Source organism: Pseudopipra pipra, chromosome 20 (genome assembly GCF_036250125.1).
Source record: "Pseudopipra pipra isolate bDixPip1 chromosome 20, bDixPip1.hap1, whole genome shotgun sequence".
Lineage (NCBI taxonomy): Eukaryota > Metazoa > Chordata > Aves > Passeriformes > Pipridae > Pseudopipra > Pseudopipra pipra.
The window spans coordinates 3,991,738-4,013,364 of NC_087568.1; the positions used below are offsets into that span (position 1 = coordinate 3,991,738).

A 21,627-nucleotide genomic window follows, 5' to 3' on the forward strand; every position below is an offset into this window, starting at 1 on the left:
GCGTGGCTGGGGGCGTGTCCCCCCGCGGAGGCCCCGCCCCCCGCGCGCCGGCGCGGCGGCGCCTGCGAGGCCCGGCCCGTCCGACGTGGCAGCGGCTGCAGCGGCACCGAGCGCGGCCCGGCCCCGCCGCCCCCGCCCCGCCCGCGCCCGCCCGGCCCCGCCATGGGCCACAACGACATCATGAACACCGCCGAGGACTTCGCCGACCAGGTGGGTGCCCGCCTAGACCGTCCGCCTGCCTCCCCCCACCCAGCCCCGCTCCGCGCCGCCCGGGCGGCCTTTGTGGCGCTGGAGCCCAGGCCGGGATGGCGGCCGGGTTGCGGCCGCGCTCCGGTGGGTTCGTGGAGTCGTGGAGTGGTTTGGGTTGGAAGGGAGCTTGGGGATCGTCTGGTTCCACTCCCCTGCCGTGGGCAGGGACACCTTCCACTAGAGCGGGCTGCTCCAACCTGGCCTTGGACACTTCCAGGGATGGGGCACCCACAGCTTCTCTGGGAAGTCCATCCCAGCCCCTCATCACCCTCACAGGGAACAATTCCTATTACCTCATCTAAACCCTCTCTCTTTCCTCCTCTCTCCCTTGTCCTCTCGCTACACGCTCCTGTAAATAGTCCCTCTCCGTCTCTCCTATAAGTTCCCTTCAAGGGGGAACTTTCCTTCCTGTAAGTTCCCTTCCAGTTCCCTCCGAGGGGACCCCGGCCCGGCTCAGGCCCGGGGGCCGCCCTTGCCCCCAAGGGAGCGCGGCGGCTGCGCCTGGAAAGAGAGTTCTTGGGAATGGGGCTCCCTTCCCCCGGGAGGGAATAATGGGAAGGGGAGCAGGAATCTGAGATGCCCTGGGCTCCGTGCGAGCCGTCCCGGCTGGTGAATGGGGCACAAAGGGGTGTGGGGAAGCAGGGTGAGGTGTTGGGGACAGGAGAGCGACCTAGTGATCTGATCTGGCACGGTTAGATGGGATATTGGGAAGAAATTTTCCCCTGTGAGGTGGTGAGGCCCTGGCACAGGTTGCCCAGAGAAGCTGTGGCTGCCCCATCCCTGGAAGGGGATCCCAAAGCCAGGTTGTGCAGGGGTTGGAGCAACCTGAGATAGTGGAAGGTGTTCCTGCCCATGGCAGGGAGTTGGAATGAGATGGTCTTTAAGGTCCCTTCCAACCCAAACCATTCTGTGGTTCTATGAAACCCTGACCCGTGTCTGGAAACCTGGAAAAGGCTCCTCAGCACCGTGTGCTGGGCTCAGGATCGGGGCAAAAGGAAAGCAAAGGAGCTGATGTTGTCTTGTAATCCTTCTCACGTTTGTTTCAGCGGAGGCCCGCACTGATTTCTCTGTTAAATAGAAGCTTGAGATCTCTTACCATATGTGAGAGCAGGATTGTTTTGAGTGTAAGTAGTTGCTCTGCTGGGGATGGTGTTGGAAAGATCTTCACAGTCATGGTGATTCATCTAATTGACAATGAGAGACAGCATCTAATCACATTCAGCAAATTCGCTGGAAAATCTGATTCTGCCTGGTTCTACAACTCTTCTGAATCAGTGTGAGTTGTGTGGAGCAAGATAACACGTCACAGCTCCAAGGGGGCTGTGCTGCCTCTGTGTCTTTAACTGATTTCACTGGGAAAACCTGTTCTGCACTTCCTCCCCACCCCCAGATGGAAGAAGGAAGACTGGATTTCGTGGCAGAGCTTCTTATGGTGTGTAGAGTGTCTGATTTAAGGGATGTCTGGATTATCTTGGTCATTCTCTGTTTACCTTGTCCTCTCCTTCCTTTTAGAGGAGAAAGTAAACTGTCACTGCAGTGTTCACATTACTTGCCAAAATTTACAATGCTTGTCCTGACCTTTTTATAACACCTCTCTATTTATTCCTGTGGGGTTATTTCTAGATGTCCTTAACACACCTTTTTTTCATACTACTGAAAGCTCTCTTGTCCAGCTCAAATGCAGTTTGCCTTCTCCTGAAATGAGCTTTAAATGGCACAAATTTATTTGTGCTTGACCACATCCTATTTAGAGATGAGTCTTTAGCTGCAGAATTTGGAATGTTTGCTACACTTGCCATCAGATTGCAAAATAGTTTTTATGGCATTCTGAGTAATAACTCCTGTGATAATTCTGCCTCTAAAGATCTGCCTGGTAGCTCTGTCAGGTCCTTTCAGTCCTGTCTATGCTGCTAAAACTCAGTATCACACCAGTGTAGGAGTGACTTGCTAAACAATAACCTTTGGTATATATTGTGAAGTTAACAGGAGCTGTTAGTTCATCTTGGATTAAAAAAAAAAAGTACTTGGAACATTTGGACTGAAGTTATGTTGAAACTCCCCTTGGTGGGGGCTGGACAATGGCTGTTCTGGGAGCTGAATGCATTCTCAGTGATATTCTTGCTTTCTCCACTCCCTGTACTAGTGCTCAAGACATAATGAGTCTTAATTTCTGTAACATAAAAGCCCTGTGGGAAAATGTTATAGCTAATTCCATGGCTTATCAGTAAATCCTGAATGTCTCTTACAAAGGCAAGAATAATCTGTTCCTTAAATTCAAACAGTAAAGCTTAGCTTTTCTCAGATACTGTAATTTCCCTTTGAATTAGCAAATTATGCCCTAGATGCCAGGATACTCAGCTGTAATAAGTGGCTCTTAATCCAGAGGTGAACTAGTGCACTGAAGGCACAGTCTTACAGGCAGCTAAGCTTGCCAGACAGCCAGCTGTCAGTGAAAGGGGTTGTCCTACTTCTCCTGAGGCTATGTCCCCCTTTTCTCTCTCACCAGCACTTCTGTCACTGGACTGGAGAGCTGAACTGGCAGGAAAAAGAAAAACTGAGTTTATTTTTTCTGTTGGTTCAGTTCTCTCAGTGTTTGGGTCAAGGGAGCAGCAATGCTTGGGGTGGGATTGCTGCTCAGGGGCTGCTCAGAGCTTAGGAATTCCCCAGGGCTGCAGTGGAGGAGACACTGTAACACCAGCCCAGTGTTATTAATTAAGTAATTCACATGCTCAGGAATTAAGTCCTTTTTTAGTGATTCTTGTTAAAATATTACATGCCGAGCTCTTCAGTGCAGTCACCATGTGCTGCTGAGAGGATCATACTGAAAATAGCTGTATCTGGAGCCTGCACTGAGAGTTTAGGGTTGTCTCTCCTTTGTAATCCCTTTGTAAGAGGGAGCAGATCCCGGGCAACTTTTGTAGTGTCTGTAATAATAATTTTTAGGAATGTGGGTGCCTGGTATTTCTGCTGTTCTAAAAAAAAAAATTATGGACAAAAATGCAAGGAAACTATTGAGTCGTAGTGCAGGGAAAGGGCTGTCAGGACTGGGGGGAATTTATTTAATTTTTCAACATAAATGCTGGTGCATCTTGTTCAGATAATTCTAACATAGAATCACAGAATGGTTTGGGTTGGAAGGGACCTTAAAGTTCATCCAGTTCCACTCCCTGCTATGGCCAGGGACACCTGCCATTATCCCAGGTTGCTCCAAGCTGTGTCCAGTCTGGCCTTGGACACTTCCAGGGATGGGGCAGCCACAGCTTCTCTGGGCAACCTGTGCCAGGGCCTCCCCACCCTCACAGGAGAGAATTCCTTCCTAATATCTAACCTAAATTTCCCATCTTTCAGTTGGAACTCCTTGTCCTCAAAATGCTGTTTTGCAGGTAACAGAAGGGAGAAGAAAACATTTCATTTCTAGTCTGAACTTCACATGTGTTAGATTAAAAAAATTAATTTCGAAATGTTCTCTAGAACTTAGTCATGTCAGTGCACTGATCCTTTATCATTATAAGCCAAATAGCCTATTCTGGTTAGGCTGGGAAAAGAATCTTCCCATGGAGAGTGATAGTAAAATGCAATAAGTGGAAAAATCCCATTTTAAAGAGTTCATTAATAAATAGCCTTTTGGGAAAGGGAATTGGTATAAAGCACACTTTAAAATTGAAAAGCACTGACATGAGAAATCTGCCTGCAATTAAAAACCTGATGAAGATTGCTGGCAATGTTCTAGCAGGTCAGAGCTCTCTTCCTCCCTTTGGAAATAAGTGGGAAAGCCTCTTGTTCCCAGTTCTGACAAATGATTTGTAGACATTGACCTAATGAATGTGATGGACGTTGCTATCCTTGTGATTTTTGGGTGGGATCTCTTGAAGTGGATGTATTCAGGTTGGTGAAAGGAAGTGATTTTTCTCTCTGCCACAGGATTGAGCATCCTCTTCCAGGAAAAATGTGTAGTGTCCCAGACTGCCAGAGGCATCTCTCCTCTCAGAACAAACCAATCTCTTAAAATACAAGCTCAATACTTGAGATATGCCTTTATCAGGAGCTCCAGACTAATGATGCTGTGCAGGTCACCAGGGTTTCTGTGTAGATGAGCAGAGTGCTGTTCCTCACCAGGATCAGAACTTCCTGATCCAAGAACACACATACACACAGAGAAGGCTTCTGGAGTACTTGGACAGGACACAGCTTGGTGACAGCAAAAATTCCCAACTCCTGGCTGTGTATTGGTCTTAAACTACCAGTAATTATGCTACAGTATATACACTTTTACTGAAACAGACTGGACTGTCAGCAAATTTAAACAGTTGGAGGTGGGGTCAAAATGAGTCACTTTTGAGTTACCTCTGTTTTGGTCAGGCTTTTATGGGTTTGAGTATTTCAAGCCTCCTTTTGAAAAATGGGGTTTGAGCAGAGATTTGATTTAGGGATCCCTGGGTCATCTTGTACATCTTTGCTTGTTCAACTTAAAGGAGCATTTAAATCTATCTTTGCCTTTCTAATCCCATTAGGGGGGGAAGTGGCAACACAAAGCCCCTCTGGCATATGTCAGTGAGTTGGCTGCCAGCACAGAACCAGCTGTTCTTCTTTAAAATAGTTTTATTTAGCATTCTCTTGTGTTTTCTCATGATGATTTGCCTCTTCCAAGGAGGCAGCACATGGAAAGAGCAGTTGATGCAAGGCCCACAGCAGAATAAGTCATTCAATTATTTGATGTCACGAGTTTAGTGCTGCCACCTCCATCAGTCGCAGCAGTTTTGGTTTGGGGTATTTACCCAAATAAATTAGGGTGTTATGGGTATTGTGCTCAGTGGAGAGTGTGTTTCTAGTCCCATTTTTTAGCTGCAGATCTTTCACTACAGAGTTTCCTGTATGTGCTGCTTTATCTGTGTGAATCACAAAGGAAGTGGTCTTGGGGTGCAGCTTTTGACCCACATCTTGCTGGTGATGTGCAGGGACTGGTACTATTAATTCAGTTCCACTTCTGGAGATCTCATGTTTCATATAACTTACTCCATCCTTAGTTAAATTAGTTGGGTGATTTATACTCAGATCCTCTAATTGTAAAATCACTTGATGTCCATTACATTCTCTTCCTGTAGTTTTGGTGTAATTGTTCTCTTCCTTTCTCTCTGGATCTCCGTGGCCAGTGGTTCCTTTGGCTTGGATTTTTAGCTCCTAAAGCCTGTTTCTGAAGCTTATTTAAGCTTGCTGTGTACAGGGGGTTCAACTTGAGTGTAGCTCAGTAACTGCAGCTCCATGAGCTGTGGGTGTCCACAGATGATGTGTGTCAGGAAGTTGCTCAGCACTGGAGCTGCCATAGGCTTGGCCTTTCTGACTTGTCTGGAGCTGATTGGATGTGTGCACTCATGTTTAATGGACAGTGTTGAATTCCCTCTGTTTGCCAAGAGAACAGATAAATGTTAAATGTCTTCATGGATCCTTCACCTGGACAGTTGTTTGGTTTCGGGGAAGTGGAAGATGAGATCAGCCCATCATGACTTCAAACCAGCAAAGATGAGGCCTGGAGGCAGATGTTTGCTGCTTTTTTCAGCCTTTCCACAGCACTGCTGTGGAAACAGCAGCAGATAACCCAGGTTATCTGTTCTGTATCTTACAAACCTCTTCTGATTTGTAAGAACTTTATTCTTAGTATTCCTCAGCAAGTTTCCTCGAACTCACAGTGAAACCCAGGAGAGAGGAAAGCTGTAAACCAAGATGTATGTCTCATTCAGTGACAAAGATCACAAATTTTCCTTCTGACTCACTCATCTAACTGTTGACTGGGTTAAAAAAAGCCTGAAGTGGCAGCCCTGAGGCAGAGTACAGCTCCACTTAAAATGCACTTGATTAAGGTGAATTTTGACCCTTAGACTCTGGATACATGCAATACAACAGTGCAGTTTGTCCTGATATTGACTATTTAATTGACTATTAAGCATGTTTGCTGATTTTTTTTTCTCTTGTGATAATCTTCAGTTACACAGTAAACCAGGCTTGTCATTTGCATAGCCTTTAGTATCTTCTGATTGCTGCTGCAGGAATAAACTGTCAGAAATGGCTTTTGTCTCCTTCCTGGTGGAAGTCTCAATTAAGTAATAATGAAGCAGTGCTGCTTAGAAAATGGAGTGACACAGTTAAACTCTTATCATAACCCAGAGGCAGTAAATTTTCCTGTGCACCCCACAGCCCTGTAGAATATGGTAGTCCAGACCTTGTTTGGCAATTCTGCATTTGTTACTTTATTGTAGTTGCAGAGCAAACTGACCCAGGAGCTTGTAGGATGAAGGGGGATGTGGGCTCAGATACATCTTGCATTCCCAAGAATTGAAGCTCAGCATCTGTTACATGATGATATCATTTCCTTTTAACTATTACATTGAATTGTGTATATAAATGTGTGTTTCCTTTCTGCAGAGGATGCTATTTCCAATGGAAGTAAAAACTTGCCTAGAGGATAGAGGGTGCAGTTCCACGAGTACATGTGTTGTTTTCCTGAGCTGTTAGAGGGAAGGAGCTTGGCTTAGTAATGTTTTTTAATTTGTATAGAATTTGTCTTCTCTCAGCCTGGCTCCCTGAATCGGTTTTTACAGGGTGGTGAGTGCCCGAGCGTGTGGGTGGGAGCAGGATTGCCCTTTCAGCTCCTGGCTATCTGATAGTTGAGCTGTAACATGAAACCCTGAGATAGAGAAACTAAAACCAAGGTCAGCCTTCGTTAGTGAGAGCTCCACCAAAGCACTGTGCCTGTTACATAGGAAGGTGCTGCTGGACTCTGCTTTTCTCCAAGTCCTTGTCCAAAAGCACAACGACAGGTTTCCCCCACTGCTCCCAGGTGTTCCCAAACTGGAGTGGAGAGGCATTTTCATTAAATCCAAGTCGAAGTTTCTCTGTAGATGTTCATGACCCTGTGTGCATGAGAACTGCTGACCTCAGAGTCTGCAGAGAGCGTGGATCTGTCATTGCTGAAGTGTCCCCTTCCCTGCTAACCCTGCTGTGTGCCCGTGCAGTTCCTGAGGGTGACGAAGCAGTACCTTCCCCACGTGGCCCGGCTGTGCCTCATCAGCACCTTCCTGGAGGATGGCATCCGCATGTGGTTCCAGTGGAGCGAACAGAGGGACTACATTGATGGCACGTGGAACTGTGGCTACTTCCTGGCCTCCATCTTTGTGTTCCTAAATCTCTTTGGACAGCTGAGTAAGTGGTTCTCAGGCTGGTGAGGTGGGTGCCAGGGCGCTCTGGTGTGTCCGCAGCCCTGGCTCGTGTGGGCACTGCGAATCATGGAAGCGTGGGACACCTCCCTGATCTCCTCATGGCCACTGACAGCTCAGAACTGATAGCACTGCATGGGCTGAATGAAGAGAGCTCTTAACAGACCTGCTCCAGCCTTTCCTGGAAGCAGCTGTAGAGAATTTATTGTGACACGCTGCCTCTGAGTCAGAGACGCCAAGAATCCATCAGGACAATCTGTTTTCAGTTCTGTACATGCATTCAAAACACATACCACACCCTGGACTTCTCTAAATGAAATACTCCTGTTTTCTTAAACAGGGCAGTGTTAAGACTTTTTTTTTAAGGATATTCACCTCCATGGCAAAGTCTTACCCTGTAAGTGGGTACATTTACACCTGAGTGAGGTACTTGTGTCATAGATTTTTCCCAATCCCGGGAATGAAAATAAGCCCAGAAGCAGAGCTCTGCTGTTTGTGTGTTGGGTGGGCTCAGGGTATCAGAAATGGAGAGTGGTACAATTATTTTCTGTTTATATTATATCGCTGATTTACTCAATTGTCAATTTCTTATTTTGTGTCTGGATTTAGATTTTTTTGCCCTAATTTTTTTTGTGTAGAGGGTCACCTTAATTTGATGTAGTTGCCAGTCCTCGTGTCAAAGTGGCAAAGGCTGTCAGTGCTTTGTGATGGAAGACTTGAGAAAGGATAGAAAACAAAACCTTTCAAGGAAAAGGAATGCAGTATGGTTGCCATAACAGTTATCTCATTGACCAAAAAAAAAAAAAAAGGACAATCCATAATTAATTGAGTTTGTTTTTAAATTCTCTTAATGCTTTAGCACAGATGGCTGCTGTGTTGGGGACTGTGTTCAGCATGTTCTTACCCTTTATAAAATAAAAGATACTTCTGGATTTATAAAATGTTTTAAAATGTACTAAAACTTCTGAGTTCTCAAACTGATTTGTGCCATTAAAACTTCCTGCCTGATGCTCTTCATGGCACAGCTGAAGGAAATGAGAGTCTGCTCAGTTCAAACCAAGTTAACATTCCTGCAGCAGTTTTTCCTGTGCCACAAGTGTAACTGTGTTCAATTTTCCCAACTCAGGTGGCTGTATCCTGGTGCTGAGTAGGAACTTTGTGCAATATGCCTGCTTTGGACTGTTTGGAATTATAGCATTACAGGTAGGAGGCTTAAGTCTTCAGCCCTTCTAAACTGTATCTTTCAAATCTTTTCTCATAGCCCCAGCACTACCAACATGTTTAAATATAACTTGCAGCCCTGGAATTTTTTTCCACCCTGGCCTAGTGCCAGTCCTTGATGGCATTGAACTATTTTGCTGCTTCTGTTCTTCCAATGTGCCCGATAGATCCTTGGCTGCAACTGCAATTAGTCAGCTGGAGACATTCATTCAATACTTGACCTTGACCAATTTAGGAGGAGTAACTGGCAGTTTACCTGTACATCAGTTCATGAGCCAAATGTGGAACTTGCAGTTGCTTTGGCCTTCAGCACACAGCTTTTATAAAGAACTGTCCCCATCACAAAGGATCCTGGCTAGTAGCATCCTTCCCCTACAAAACCAGTGAATTTTGAGGGGGGGGCTAAACTACAAATCAAATTCTGGCTTGAATCCCCTGTTTTACAGGGACTCATTGGACCACATTGATGTAATCTACTTTATTTCTTTCAGTATAAATTAATTGACTTCTGTTATGGCTGATACAGATTTGAGATTATAACATAAATTCAGACCTTCAGTGTAATTTATATGGTGTTTTAACCTGTTTTATTCTTTGCCTAGACTATTGCATACAGCATTCTATGGGACCTGAAGTTCTTGATGAGGTATGGCTCCTTCTGAAGGTTTTTATGGGAACAGAATAAAAAATGGTGCTTGGTGAAAGGGGAAATTATATCTGTACATAGTATTTACCAGAAAGATTTTGCAAGTGATGCATTTACATTAAAAAAGAAATGACAGCACCTGAAAAATCAGTAGAGTCTGTGTTAAACTGTAGAAAGCAGGCTTAGTACTGTGAAAGGGAAAGACTAATCCTAACTCACTAGGATCTAAGTGCTTCTGCTGCTAACCTTGCTGACAGCTCACAAACAAGTGTTTAGACTGGATCAGTGAGTTTCTACTATTTCCTAAATGGCTAAAATAGCAATTGTGATTATGCATGATTGAAGGCATTTCCCAAGAAAACTACAGCATGTGGACACTGGAGTTATCCTGGGGTTTCTGGGATTTTAAATCTCTCCCTCCCTAAGGAGAAAACAGGGTTCTTAAACATAAGCATTCTTGTCAAATCCTGAATGATGGCTGGCTGTTACCAGGAGGACAGCACAAAAACTATACTTTGGGCTTACTACAGCCCTGTAAATGTGTAACTTCTTAGCAGCACTGCTGCTCTGTTTTCTCAAAGCAACCTCTGAACTACTTTGGCATATATGGCTAAACCTGAGGTACAGAGTAACTTTAACACAGCTAAATTCATGTTGTAACAGCCACTAAAGCCTGACACTGTGCCTGAGCTGGACTTCTCTGGCAGGCTGTACCTGTCTGCACAGGCTTGTATAAATCCTTGGTGTGTTCCTCCTTGTGTAAATCCTTGGCATGCTCAGCTCTGCTGGGGCTGGGAAGTCTAACCCAGGCTAACACATCACGCGGTGCAGAGGTCGCTCCTCACTCACATGTAGATACCGAGCTGAAGCTGTCAGATAAGACATTATAGATCAGTGCAAACTGTACTAAACTGCTTTTTTTTTTTTCCTCCTTTCTCCCCATTTCTGTGTTTCTGTAGGAACCTTGCCCTTGGGGGAGGCTTGCTGCTGCTTTTGGCTGAGTCGCGCTCGGAGGGGAAGAGCATGTTTGCTGGTGTCCCCACCATGAGGGAAAGCTCTCCCAAGCAGTACATGCAGCTGGGGGGCCGTGTGCTGCTCGTCCTCATGTTCATGACACTGCTACACTTTGATATGAACTTCTTTTCTGTAAGTATCCCAGTGTAAAACTATGAGTTGAGGAACTAGAGTACAGTATCAGTGCCCAGATGGGCTGCAGGGCCTGCTCAGTGCTCATCATTTAAGTCTATTAGTAGAATTAATAACTTAGAAACTAAGTTTAGATCATCTCTGCCATGACAACGTGGATGTTTGTCTCTGTTTAAGAACTGTGTAAGTTATTGGTTTTTTTTTTCCTTGCAGATTCTGCAGAACATTGTGGGCACAGCCCTGATTATCTTGGTGGCAATTGGCTTCAAGACTAAGCTGGCTGCCTTGACTCTGGTCATCTGGCTGTTTGGCATCAACATCTACTTCAATGCCTTCTGGACCGTCCCAGCCTACAAGCCCATGCACGACTTCCTCAAATACGACTTCTTCCAGACCATGTCTGTCATTGGAGGGCTCCTCCTCGTGGTTGCACTGGGTCCCGGTGGAGTTTCCATGGATGAGAAGAAAAAAGAGTGGTAACAGGAATAGCAACACTTCTTGGGACATAATGTATTAAGTCCAGAACTGATTCTCTATGGATTCAACAAAAACTGCCAGCATTTTACACGTACATGCCCCCTTCCTATTAAAGGCACAGATGTTTTGAATTTGATTTACTGTGGCACCAGTAATATAATAGATAAAACCCTATTTCTCCAAGGAATGTTGCCTAGGCTTATTCTAACTTCCTAGATTTGGAACTAACCTAAGGAACCTGCATCTTGCTGATGCTTCAGTGAGTTGCAGTAGAACGGTTGCTGTCTTGAGTGTCAGCAGTGTCTTAAAATTTGAAGAACTGTGAGCAGATACAGCTGTACCATTCAGTGTGCTGTTGGGTTCTAGCTATAACTAAAAAAGTGGATCCCCTTTCTCGCCCTCATCACACTGTCTTGTGCATAAGGAGTTCCATTGCTGGTTATAGCATTGCTTACCAGGGTGGAAAGCAGCATCAGAAAACAAAAAAACACTCTTGTTTTGCTGCTCAGAGGCCTGTAATTCCCTTTTGTTTTGTCAACAGAGGTAGGTCTTTCCTGCCCCCCAAAGAGAAGGCAAAAAGAAAACACTGAAAGTAGTTGTAGCCCTTTATAGGTAAGAGAAGAGAGAAGGTTTTCTAACACGTCCCAGTTCTGCCCACGAGGGGAACAAGGGAGAATCCCGTCTTGTTAATCATGAATCCTGTATTGCTGATCAGATTTCAGGAAGGAAGTGGGGGAGATAATCCTGGAGAGACAGAATGTTAGATTCTGTGAAAATTCCGTGCCAAAAGAGCTCTTTATTCAGCATTCTTTCCCCAAAGTTGCCCCTCCTGAATTCCCAAGCAGGGAGCCAACTTGTGCTGCAGGTTCCATAATGAAGGCTCCTTTCTGCTGTTAACCAGCTCCCATCCATGTATGTCCCAAATTCATATCTGAATTGCAGGTTATTGGTGAAAATGTCTTCAGAATTACAGAAACTCCCCTCTTCCCTGCACTCAGTACATGCCAGATGAGAGCAGTCAGTATTCTAATCTATAGTCTTTGCTTCTTAGATTCACTTCTGTCAAGTCTCTTGGCTGTAAAGTCCCAGCTGTCTGAAGAGCCAGGGTGCTGAGCTCTTGACAGCTCCTTCTCTCTGCCATCTCAGCCACCCCTGGGCTGTGCAGGGAGGAAATGTGGAAGTAGCCCTTGTGCTGCCATAGCCCCCGTTCCCAACTCTGTCTGCAAACGGTTACAGCCGAGGAATCCAAGTGCAAAGCCTGGGCAGTGGATAAGCAGCCAGGGATGGACCTTCAGAGGGAGGAACTCCTCAGAGATGAAGGCCCTGTTTGGCCTCTCAGTGCCACGACCTCTGTGCCATGAACATGCTTAGTGCTGCTCCAAGGAGGCATTTTGTCCTCTGCTAGTCAGCTAGGTGAGCCCGTTCACTAGACTGGGGAAGAATTCTAGACAGCATGAGCCCCACCAACTTCCTACCATTACACTGATTACCTTGCACTGTTGTCTCCCTTGAGGAAGATGCTCAACTGTGTGTTTTTCAAGGAGGAATTCAGCTGAACATCTCCAGTGGGAGGTGTTTCCTGGAGTCTCCTGGTAGGGACTCTCAGCTGGACGGTTCAGCTTTACGGTTGCTTTTTTGGAGAGAAAAGTAGGCTGAGAGAACTAATGAAGAATAGAAGAGCACTGTTGAATGTTAAACCAGGGATTTCATCATCTTAAGGGGAAAATAGCCAATGTAAGGGCAAGATGTGCTGCTGCTGCTGGAGGAAGCCAATTGCTGTCACAGAACAGTTAGGGTTGGAAGGGACCTCAGATCATCTAGTCCAACCCCTGATGTCCAAATTGATGGGAAGGGAATTCAGCATTAAGGTCAGGTCACAGGCAGCTTTCTTTGCAAGAGAAGTTTTCACCTCAACTGTTCCCTGTGCCTGACTCTTCATAGCTAAACAAACCAGTCCTTCCAGTGCAGATCTGCAGCACAGGAGGCTTTTACTCGTGTCACTGCAGGTCTTGTAATGGTTTTGGACTCCATCAAGGCAGCCATTCTCAGATACCTGAACTGCTGTTGATGTTCATAGTATTTATACATGGAATGACAGAAACTACTCCTGTAAGTAGCCCCTTAAGTTGGCTTTCTCAACTTCCTTGTGTCCTGTCTAACTGAGGAGCTGGATGACAGAGTAGTCTGAAATACTGACCAGTTTCCTCTGTGAAAACCAAGTCCCCTTTCCAACGAAAGACCCCAGATAAGGAACTGATACTGTCCCTTGCAGCAGGAATACTTAAATACTCAAAGGGCACAGTTAGGTGGAGGGCATTATCAGATACTTCTAGGCAGCACAATGTTCAGAGTTACTAACTGTGAGCCCCGATGCAGAAGATTCTGGTTTCCTACATAAGCTGCTGTACTTGTGCATCTCCCAGAAATACAGTGACCTCTCCCCATGGCTGAGAAGCTCTGACAAAGCAGGATGTCAGCTACCAATTGGCTCTGCAAAGTGTTCTGGAATTCATTCTGAATATATTTTTGCTTTCTACGTGGAAAAAAAAAAGAAATAAGTATAAATTCTCATTTTATGCTGTATTTTGTACCTTAGTTGTGTTTGAAAATGTTTTGATTTTCGAAAACAATCAAAATAAAACGATGGCATCTTTGTATCCACTTGGCGTGTGTGGCTGGTGATGCTCCATGGATGGGCTCCCTGGAGGAGCTGGTCAGGAGGCTGCTGTGCTTTCCTGCCTACCAAAAACCAGCTTTCTGTAAAGAGCTCTGAGTGCTGAGCTGTCTGCACCTGACTGCAGCAGAAATCCTTCCCTTGGTGTGGGGGTGGCTTGAAGCTCTTTGAATACAACTTAATTCCACCCCACTACTCCCCTCTGCACCTGTAACAGTTAACTGGAATGGGCAAACACTTGTGCTCCTCCTGGAATTGTTACACAACAGGCTTCAGGCCAGGTATTTGTCATAAAATTTATTTCCCGTTGGTTGCCTTCTTGAAGTTCTTGGGTTTTCGATGATGGCTCTTGAATTTCTTCTTTAAAGGGCCCGACTGTTTCTGTAGAGAAGAAAAGTTCAATCAGCTTATTTCCAACCCCCAAATCCATCTTTATGTATCTAACGTATGCCTGCTTCCCAAACTTGAGTGGGATCAGGGGATGTCCTGTAAGGCAGCGCCTCAGAAGAGATCTAGAAGGATCCCGTGACTGCAAAAAGGTTTCACATATGTTTGTGTATTTGTAGGACACTCAACCCACAAGGCACACATCAGCCTCTCTGCTGAGACTGTGTGCAGCAGGATGCCACCAAAGATGAGCTGTTTATACAGGCAGGAACATCGCTCACTACCACAGAGAGGATAAACATTGCCTGGCAGCAATTCACACCTCGGGATGCAAGTCAGTGTCTGGCACACAGCTTTGCACCTTCTGCTGGTTCTCAGACAGGAATAGATGGAACACCTACGGGATGGGATCCCAGCTCCACACTCCCCTGCTGCTGCAGGCAGTGGGGTGACTCCCACCTTTCCTCTCTTGTTGCCCACGGCTCTGCTGACATCCATCCTTCCACCATCCTCTCCGTTCTTGGCCCCGTCATCCTCACTGTCTGTCGCAAAGTCATCGCTGCCCTTTGTGGTTTGTGCAGCTGATGGGCTTTTTTCTGGGAAGAGCGCAGCTAAAACACAAAGATTTAGCTCAGAATCAGTTACCTGTGCACACTAACTTTACTTTGAGAGCAGCTTAAAGGTGATTTGCCAATGATGTTTTATTGGAAATGTGCCTGGTTGTCTCACTAATCCCATTCTGGGAACTCCAGCACAGGTGGAGTTACACCTCTGCTCCTGCAGCAAGACAGATCTGCACCTCCAGATGTAAGTCAGTAAAACAGGATGACCAGCTTCTGTCAGACTCAAGGACTTGCTGAGAAACAAGGGAAGTGGGGATACCTAAAGCAGCAAATCCCAGTGGATCTTGCATCCCTCCCCTCACACCTTACATGATCCAACTGCTTATCACTTAGTGATAATGCTATTTCTTATTTGGTGGTGGTAAGCTTTTCCAAGACACAAAACCCCCGAACTGGATGGAAGAGCAGCAGGGAACAGTATAAAGAAACCAGGAGAAAATCAGCCAACAAACTTCTTCAGGACACAGATGACACCAGTGTTCTCACTCACGTGGGTACAGGTCACTCATGCTGTCGTCTGTCTCCTCTCCATCCTCGTCACTTGACTTTGGCTCCCAGAATTCCTCCTTCCTGTGAGGTTTTCTGCTCCCATTCATTTGGTCATCAGGATGCTGTGCCCGCTGCTTCTTCTGTCGCAGGCAGGCAGGGACATACTCCACTCCTTCCCTCTGGCATTCCTCATCTGCCAGAGGGAGAGTCAGGCAGCACTGAGCCAGGCAGCCCAGTCCCCAAGTCCTTTCATGTCCAGCTCAAGCTTATAGGAAATGCACCTCCAAAGTTCAGGATGCTCCACCCCAAATATACAACCTATATAATCTCCAGCAGCACTATGGACCAGAGAAGATGTTAAAACAGATTGTGCTGGATACATGAACTCCCTGGGGGATTTTTAGAACAGATCCTCTCAAGGAGGGATGTCCCAAGGTATTTACTAGAGGCCAATTGCTCCCTACATCTGGGATCTTCCTTCCTAGCTGAGGAGCACACACAGCAACACACTGATGCCAGTCTAAAGAAAACTATCCCACTCCCTTTGCATAGATCCACTGGAATCTCAACAGCTCAATGAAAAAAAAAATTGCCTGGTAACAGCTCCAGAAAAGCTACTTACACGTTTTAAGGGCCTTCTGGTAGCGCTTCCCTTGGATATGACGCAGGACATGCTCTGGGAACTTGTTGATGTGTCTGAGGGTGAGCTTGCAGAACAGCTGGTGTCTACAGACACAAAAAGAAAGAGCCAACAAGAGTTTAAGTATGCTGTTGCTTCATAACTTTTCACTTACAAGCACCGTACTCAAAGTTGATAAATACTTCATAAAGCCTTCCCCAGTCTCCCAAAACCCATAAAAACTTTGTAAAGCTCAACCACTTTACGTCTGAGATCGAACAAAGCGTAAAGCATAACATAACACGGAGGAGGAAGAATACGTACAAATTCTTTGTGCTGGGCACTATGTGGGGCTCAAACTTGCCGTAGTCGAACTCTTTGGCTGTCTTTATGAGCCGCTGATACTTCTTGCCGCTGGTATAAGCCTGCAGCTCCGACAGCCGACAGGGCATCTCGTGTCCTGTCAGCCTGCATCTCACCTGGAAAAAAACACGAATGGGCAGCAAGCCCAGGGGATTACCCCACAGAATCAACCAGGTTGGAAAAGACCTCTGAGATCAAGTCCAACCTGTGACCCAACACCACCGTGTCAACCAAGACCATGGTCCCAAGTGCCACGTCCAGTCTTTCCTTGAACACCTCCAGGGTGACTCCACCACCTCCCCGGGCAGCCCCTTCCAGTGTCTATCCACCCTTTCTCTATCCATCCCGGTGCTGGGAAGGGCAGGACCACCGCCCTCCTTCCCGGCCTCCCACAGCTGCAGAGACACCCCCAGGACCGGGAGCTCGCCGGGGCCGAGCCCACCGCGTACCACCCTCACGACCCCCCCAGGGAGGCGGCCCCATGCCCTCAGGGCGCCGCTCGGCCGCACCTTGCCGGGCCCCGCGGGGCTGAGCAGCGGGTGCTGCCTCAGGAATCGCCGCTCGGCCTCGGGCACCTCCGGCCCGGCCACGCCGCCCGCCGGGCCCGGCGCCGCCATCGCGAGGGGCCGGGCCGGGAGAGCTTCCCGTTCCGGGCCGCGGGCACGGCGGGGCGGCGGGGGGAGACCGCGGGTGCCGGCCGGGTTGGGCCGGGCTGGGAGGAGCGGGGCCGGTGGGGCCATGGCCGGGATGGTGCTGAGCTCCGGGCTGAGGCTGCTGCGGGAGCGGCGGGGCCGGGTGAGGCTCGGGGGAGCGGGGCCGGGCCGGGGAAACCCTCATCCTGTGCCCTGATCCCGTCCTCTGATCCTGTCCTCTGAACCTGTCCCCTCCTCCTGTCCCCTGATCCCATCCCCTGATTCTGTACCCTGATCCTGTCCCCTGATCCCATCCTCTGATCCTGTCCCCTCATCTTGTCCCCTGATCCTGTCCTCTCATCCAGTCCCCTCCTCCTATCCTCTGATCCCATCCTCTGATCCCATCCCCTGATCCTGTACCCTGATCCTGTACCCTCATTCTGTCTTGTCCCCTGATCCTGTACCCTCATCCTGTCCCCTCCTCCTGTCCTCTGATCCCATCCCCTGATTCTGTCCCCTCCTCCTGTCCCCTGATATCCTGTACCCTCATCTTGCCCTCTCATCCCATCCTCTCATCCCATCCTCTCATCCCATCCCCTGACCCCGTCCCCTGACCCTGTCCCCCATTTGTGTGAAGAATGAAGGTGACTGATACCACCTAGACAGAAGTTTTAAACAGCAGGGATGCTACAAAGGATCTTTCTTATTCCATGTAGGTATCACCTTGCTTGATCAGAAGAATGTTTTTTGGATATCCCCTAACTAAAGCAGGTTCTGGGCTGGTTCAGCACACTAAAGGTAAGAATGATGCCTAAGATTTGTTTGGGCTTCTGCCCTGCTTCAGCCTAATACCAGTGACATTTCCTGCAGGAATCTGGCACCTCTTCTCTATAAATCCTGTTCCTCATTCTGTTTTTCTCTAGATGTTTGCTTGAGGTTCTGCAGACCACGGAGTTCTGCGGCAGCTGCTGACACATCTGGTGATGATGCCTTACTGAAATGGGGCCTTCTCCTGGTCCCTCTGACCACCTTTGGTCTCGGCACATGGCAGGTACAAATAAATATTTAATTTTTTCAATAAATGAGCACTTGAAGGCTGTCGGATTTTTCAGTCTCTGGCTGTTTAATTTAATCCAAATCACAGGCAGGGTAAAGATTTGCTGTTGTTTTACATTTCTGTTTTCCAAGTGTCCATTTGTAAGTCCTTAAAGGAGAGATTCTTGTTTTTTACACTTTTATTTCAGTATATTTTCTCAAATGAAAGTCAGTAGCCTCCATTTTCATATCTCCAATTACCCTGTTTTAGGCCAGGTCTGATGAAAAAATTACAACCAAGATTTCAAGGCTTGCTGAGGTTATTGCATTGCTCTGTTCTACCCTAAAGAATTACTTTTGTGTTTGTGTACTTTCAGGTTCAGCGACGAAAGTGGAAATTAGATTTGATTGCACAACTGGCATCAAGAATTACAGCAGATCCTATCCCTCTGACATTAGAGTATGGAAGCTGGGATGGTTTATTATCTACAGGGTGCTGGGGATATTAGATATGGACCCTGCACTAATGAGCTTGTGCTGAATTTACCTGCATGAAAATGAAGGACTGCAATGGGAATTGGGATGTACCAGCAAATTAGAGAGAGATCCTGTTAATTTTCTTATTTTTAGTAAAAGTATAAGTGAATACTTTCCTATGGGGTATTCTAAATGCATGGCAAAAGGATGAATCTCTGTTCAGGAGAATGTGGGATGTAGTTCATACCATATCTAATCCTGGGGAAGGAGGGCGTGGTTGCTGGTATCTGACATCCCAAAGGAATTATTCCTACAACAGGTAGTCTTGGATCAACAGCAGGCCCTGCCCCATGTGTTGAGCAGTTGTGTCAGATATGAGAGAGGTTTTTAAGGTCACTTGGCCACCTGGCACAACTGTCAGAATGTCTCAGTGGTTGGATTTCATGGTCTGGGATGGGAAAGAAACGCTTCCCGTGGCTGGATGCACAGGTAGTGAATCCACCTGCTCATCAGCTCTGTGATATCTGGGTTGCAGATATCATGGAAAAGAACTTCTCTCAGGATACTCCTGATCATCACTCCCTGTGATAGTAACAAAATATTGAGCCAGCTGCATATTCCATGAGGTGTTTGTCTTCTGCTTGCCAGCTGGCTCTAGAGCGAACCATTAGGGAAAAGGAGAATCCCATGATAAAATCCCCTAATTTAATCTGCCTGTCACCGCCAATGATTTTGTTTTCCTCTTGCTCCATGCAGCCCCATGGAACTGAAGGAGTTGGAGTACAGGCCTGTGAAGGTCCGAGGGCGTTTCGACCACTCCAAGGAGCTCTACATTCTGCCCCGGTCGCTGGTGGACCCGGAGCGGGAAGCCCGGGAAGCCGGGCGGCTGACATCCCACCCGGAGAACGGAGCCAATGTCATCACCCCCTTCTACTGCACAGAGCTGGGGTGAGTTAAGGAGAGTTGTGGTCCACCTGAGCACCTCACTTCCATTTGGAAAAGCTGAATTGTGGTTAGATTTACATCAATCACTCCCCCTCCCTTAAAAGGTTTCTCTCACAGACTGTGCGGTCACTGAGGCTCAATTTGAAATTGTGTTTAAATTCCCCTTTAACGTGCACTTTTAACATTTTCTTTTAACATGACAAAAAGAAATGGCAGCAAACATGTGGGTTGTTTTTCTTTGGTCTTTAGTTCTAGGCAGCTGCAGGAATAAATTTCCTTTCAGTCCAGAGACTTACTTCTGTGTGTAACTCTAGGGTCACGATTTTAGTCAACCGAGGATTTGTGCCCAGAAAGAAATTGAAACCGGAGACCAGGCTGAAGGGACAGGTAAGGGGGATCCAGGGAATGTGGGGTGTTACTTTCTGCCCATGTTCAGCATCATGGGAAGTGACTTAAACAGTCATTGCCCTTTTCAAAGACAAACCTTTGTTTCCCACCTTTTCGTTAGTAAATAATGTGTTTTACAAACAAGGAGCTGTTCTTGTTCTGCTTTTTTCCCCTGTGTTACAGCACACCCAGGATACAACAGCAAGACTCGGTGTGCCAGAATATGAAATGAATCTTGAAAGATTCCTTTTTTCCTCTCTGCACTTCTCCTTTAGATTGAAGATGAAATCGATCTCACGGGGGTGGTGAGGTTAACAGAGACCCGGAAACCCTTTGTGCCTGAGAATAACATCGAACAAAACCGCTGGCACTACCGAGACCTGGAGGCCATGGCCAAGGTGACCGGTGCTGAGCCCATCTTCATCGATGCAGATTTCAGTAAGCCACACAGGAACCCAACCCCACCAGTCTCCCTCCCTTTCCGTTCAGTTTGTTACTTTCCCTGGGCACCTGGAAAGGTAGAGCCATAGAATCATTTGTAAAGACTTTTAGTATCAAGTCCAACAAGGTATTGCATCTTTGTCTTCCTGTACTCTGCTATCCCAGTTTTGAAGGTCACAGGGGGACTGAAAGGGAGCTGGAAAGGGACTTTAGTTAAGAGCATGGAGTGGTAGGACAAGGGGGAATGTTCAAACTGACAGAGGGCAGGGTTAGATTGGATATTAGGAAAAAAATTCTTCCCTGTGAGGGTGGTGAGGCCCTGGCACAGGTTGCCCAGAGAAGCTGTGGCTGCCCCATCCCTGGAAGTGTTCAAGGCCAGCTTAGATGGGGTTTGGAGCAACCTGGGATAGGGGAAGGTGTCCCTGCCCATGGCAGGGGTTGGAATGAGATGGTCTTCAAGGTCCCTTCCCACCCAAACCATTCTGTGATTCTATGAACTTGGGAACACCACTGCCCCAGGAGCAGGGTATCCACCAGACTTCCACCTTCATCCCCTCACAGCCAAGGCAGCTCTGCACTGTGCAGGCTGAAGATTTAACTTGGCTGTGTTGTCCCTGCAGGAAGCACCATCCCAGGGGGGCCCATTGGTGGCCAGACCAGAGTGAGCCTGAGGAACGAGCACATGCAGTACATCATCACCTGGTAAGGGACCACTCTGGCTGACCTTCCCTGGGGTGCTTTGGGATGTAAAGTCCTGCCTGCATGAACTTTTAAGCTACAGAAGCCTGAATTTTTAACCTAAGTAACATTTCCAAGGTGATGTGAAATAATCAGTTATTGTAGCTGCCCTAGAAAGGTGCAGTCCACCTTGGAAAGGTGCAAATGTGTGGCTTTATTCTCTCTCATAGGTATGGTTTATGTGCTGCAACCTCGTTCTTGTGGTACAGGAAATTTATACAGAAGATACCTCGGTGAGGGGAACCTGTAACCTATTTGTACTACAGTCAGGAGCAGACTTTATGGAAGACAGGAGCCTGATCAGTCCTGAACAGCTGAAACACGCAGGATTTCAGGGCAGTGTTCCACAAACGTCTGCCTCTAGCAAGCTGCAAATCAACTTTTAAGCAACCCCTGCAGAGACTGAGCTCCCACCAGCGTGACTTGGCTGCAGCTTGGAAGCACTGAACTTAAAACAATAATCAAGGACACATTTTTGTGTTGTGGTTGATTGTAAGCTACATTTTAACATCTGCAGCGCTGCATTTTCCAAAAGACAAATCCAAAGGATTTTGTGAATCAAAGTTTCTTTGCATTGAGTAGCCATTCCTGAGGTCAAGAGTGGCTCAAAGTCGTTGCATCAGAGTAAATAAAGGCCTACAGGTCTCTGCTTTGTGACTTGCATCGTGCATCTTACACTGAACAGTGACAGACCTGAATTACAGCTTACTGTGGATCCAGGATGTGCAGCTGAGCTGCTGTTGCTGGGCTGTGTGTTCAAGGGAGACGAATTATTACACAGGACTAGTAATCAAGTGAAATACTAACCTGCTCTGTGCAGCCACTTCTGCACAGCACTGTTCTGTCATTTCATGGAAGGCAAACAGAAGT

The 21,627-nt window shown here is 47.0% G+C and overlaps 3 protein-coding genes across 5 annotated transcripts; 2 read left to right on the forward strand and 1 right to left on the reverse strand.

Moving 5' to 3' along the window:
- Positions 1 to 65: 65 nt before the first annotated feature.
- On the forward strand, positions 66 to 13,608 carry SURF4 (surfeit 4). Of its 3 annotated transcripts, XM_064676810.1 has the most exons (7): positions 93 to 210; positions 1,296 to 1,373; positions 7,257 to 7,443; positions 8,584 to 8,660; positions 9,281 to 9,324; positions 10,284 to 10,470; positions 10,684 to 13,608. In XM_064676810.1, exons 1-7 carry the CDS (start codon positions 163 to 165, stop codon positions 10,948 to 10,950), a joined length of 888 nt encoding a protein of 295 aa, XP_064532880.1. In that variant the 5' UTR covers positions 93 to 162; the 3' UTR covers positions 10,951 to 13,608. The 3 variants fall into 3 exon arrangements, with proteins under 3 accessions (XP_064532881.1, XP_064532880.1, XP_064532882.1); XM_064676811.1 differs by lacking the exon at positions 1,296 to 1,373 and having other exon boundaries at positions 66 to 210; XM_064676812.1 differs by lacking the exons at positions 93 to 210; positions 1,296 to 1,373; positions 7,257 to 7,443 and adding an exon at positions 7,537 to 7,854.
- On the reverse strand, positions 10,684 to 16,759 carry SURF2 (surfeit 2). Its single transcript, XM_064676809.1, has 6 exons — positions 16,612 to 16,759; positions 16,064 to 16,218; positions 15,743 to 15,846; positions 15,122 to 15,313; positions 14,468 to 14,619; positions 10,684 to 14,002 (listed from the first exon to the last, which is right to left on the reverse strand). Exons 1-6 carry the CDS (start codon positions 16,717 to 16,719, stop codon positions 13,919 to 13,921), a joined length of 795 nt encoding a protein of 264 aa, XP_064532879.1. The 5' UTR covers positions 16,720 to 16,759; the 3' UTR covers positions 10,684 to 13,918.
- Positions 16,760 to 16,763: 4 nt separating this feature from the next.
- Positions 16,764 to 21,414, forward strand: LOC135425008 (surfeit locus protein 1). The gene is made up of 9 exons (XM_064676808.1): positions 16,764 to 16,897; positions 17,451 to 17,532; positions 17,658 to 17,785; positions 18,147 to 18,229; positions 19,003 to 19,194; positions 19,506 to 19,578; positions 19,854 to 20,016; positions 20,640 to 20,721; positions 20,928 to 21,414. Exons 1-9 carry the CDS (start codon positions 16,841 to 16,843, stop codon positions 20,992 to 20,994), a joined length of 927 nt encoding a protein of 308 aa, XP_064532878.1. The 5' UTR covers positions 16,764 to 16,840; the 3' UTR covers positions 20,995 to 21,414.
- Positions 21,415 to 21,627: the final 213 nt, after the last annotated feature.

Excerpts from the sequence above, each read along its gene's own strand:
- SURF4 (XM_064676810.1), top strand. The coding sequence starts at position 163 with ATGGGCCACAACGACATCATGAACACCGCCGAGGACTTCGCCGACCAG. Across the intron at positions 211-1,295 it reads CCGAGGACTTCGCCGACCAG|CGGAGGCCCGCACTGATTTC; the intron begins GTGGGTGCCCGC and ends CGTTTGTTTCAG. Across the intron at positions 9,325-10,283 it reads GACCTGAAGTTCTTGATGAG|GAACCTTGCCCTTGGGGGAG; the intron begins GTATGGCTCCTT and ends GTGTTTCTGTAG.
- SURF2 (XM_064676809.1), bottom strand. The coding sequence starts at position 16,719 with ATGGCGGCGCCGGGCCCGGCGGGCGGCGTGGCCGGGCCGGAGGTGCCC. Across the intron at positions 14,620-15,121 it reads CATGAGTGACCTGTACCCAC|CTGCGCTCTTCCCAGAAAAA; the intron begins GTGAGTGAGAAC and ends TTTGTGTTTTAG. Across the intron at positions 14,003-14,467 it reads TGGGCAACAAGAGAGGAAAG|AAACAGTCGGGCCCTTTAAA; the intron begins GTGGGAGTCACC and ends TCTTCTCTACAG.
- LOC135425008 (XM_064676808.1), top strand. The coding sequence starts at position 16,841 with ATGGCCGGGATGGTGCTGAGCTCCGGGCTGAGGCTGCTGCGGGAGCGG. Across the intron at positions 17,786-18,146 it reads TTGGTCTCGGCACATGGCAG|GTTCAGCGACGAAAGTGGAA; the intron begins GTACAAATAAAT and ends GTGTACTTTCAG. Across the intron at positions 18,230-19,002 it reads CCTATCCCTCTGACATTAGA|CCCCATGGAACTGAAGGAGT; the intron begins GTATGGAAGCTG and ends TGCTCCATGCAG.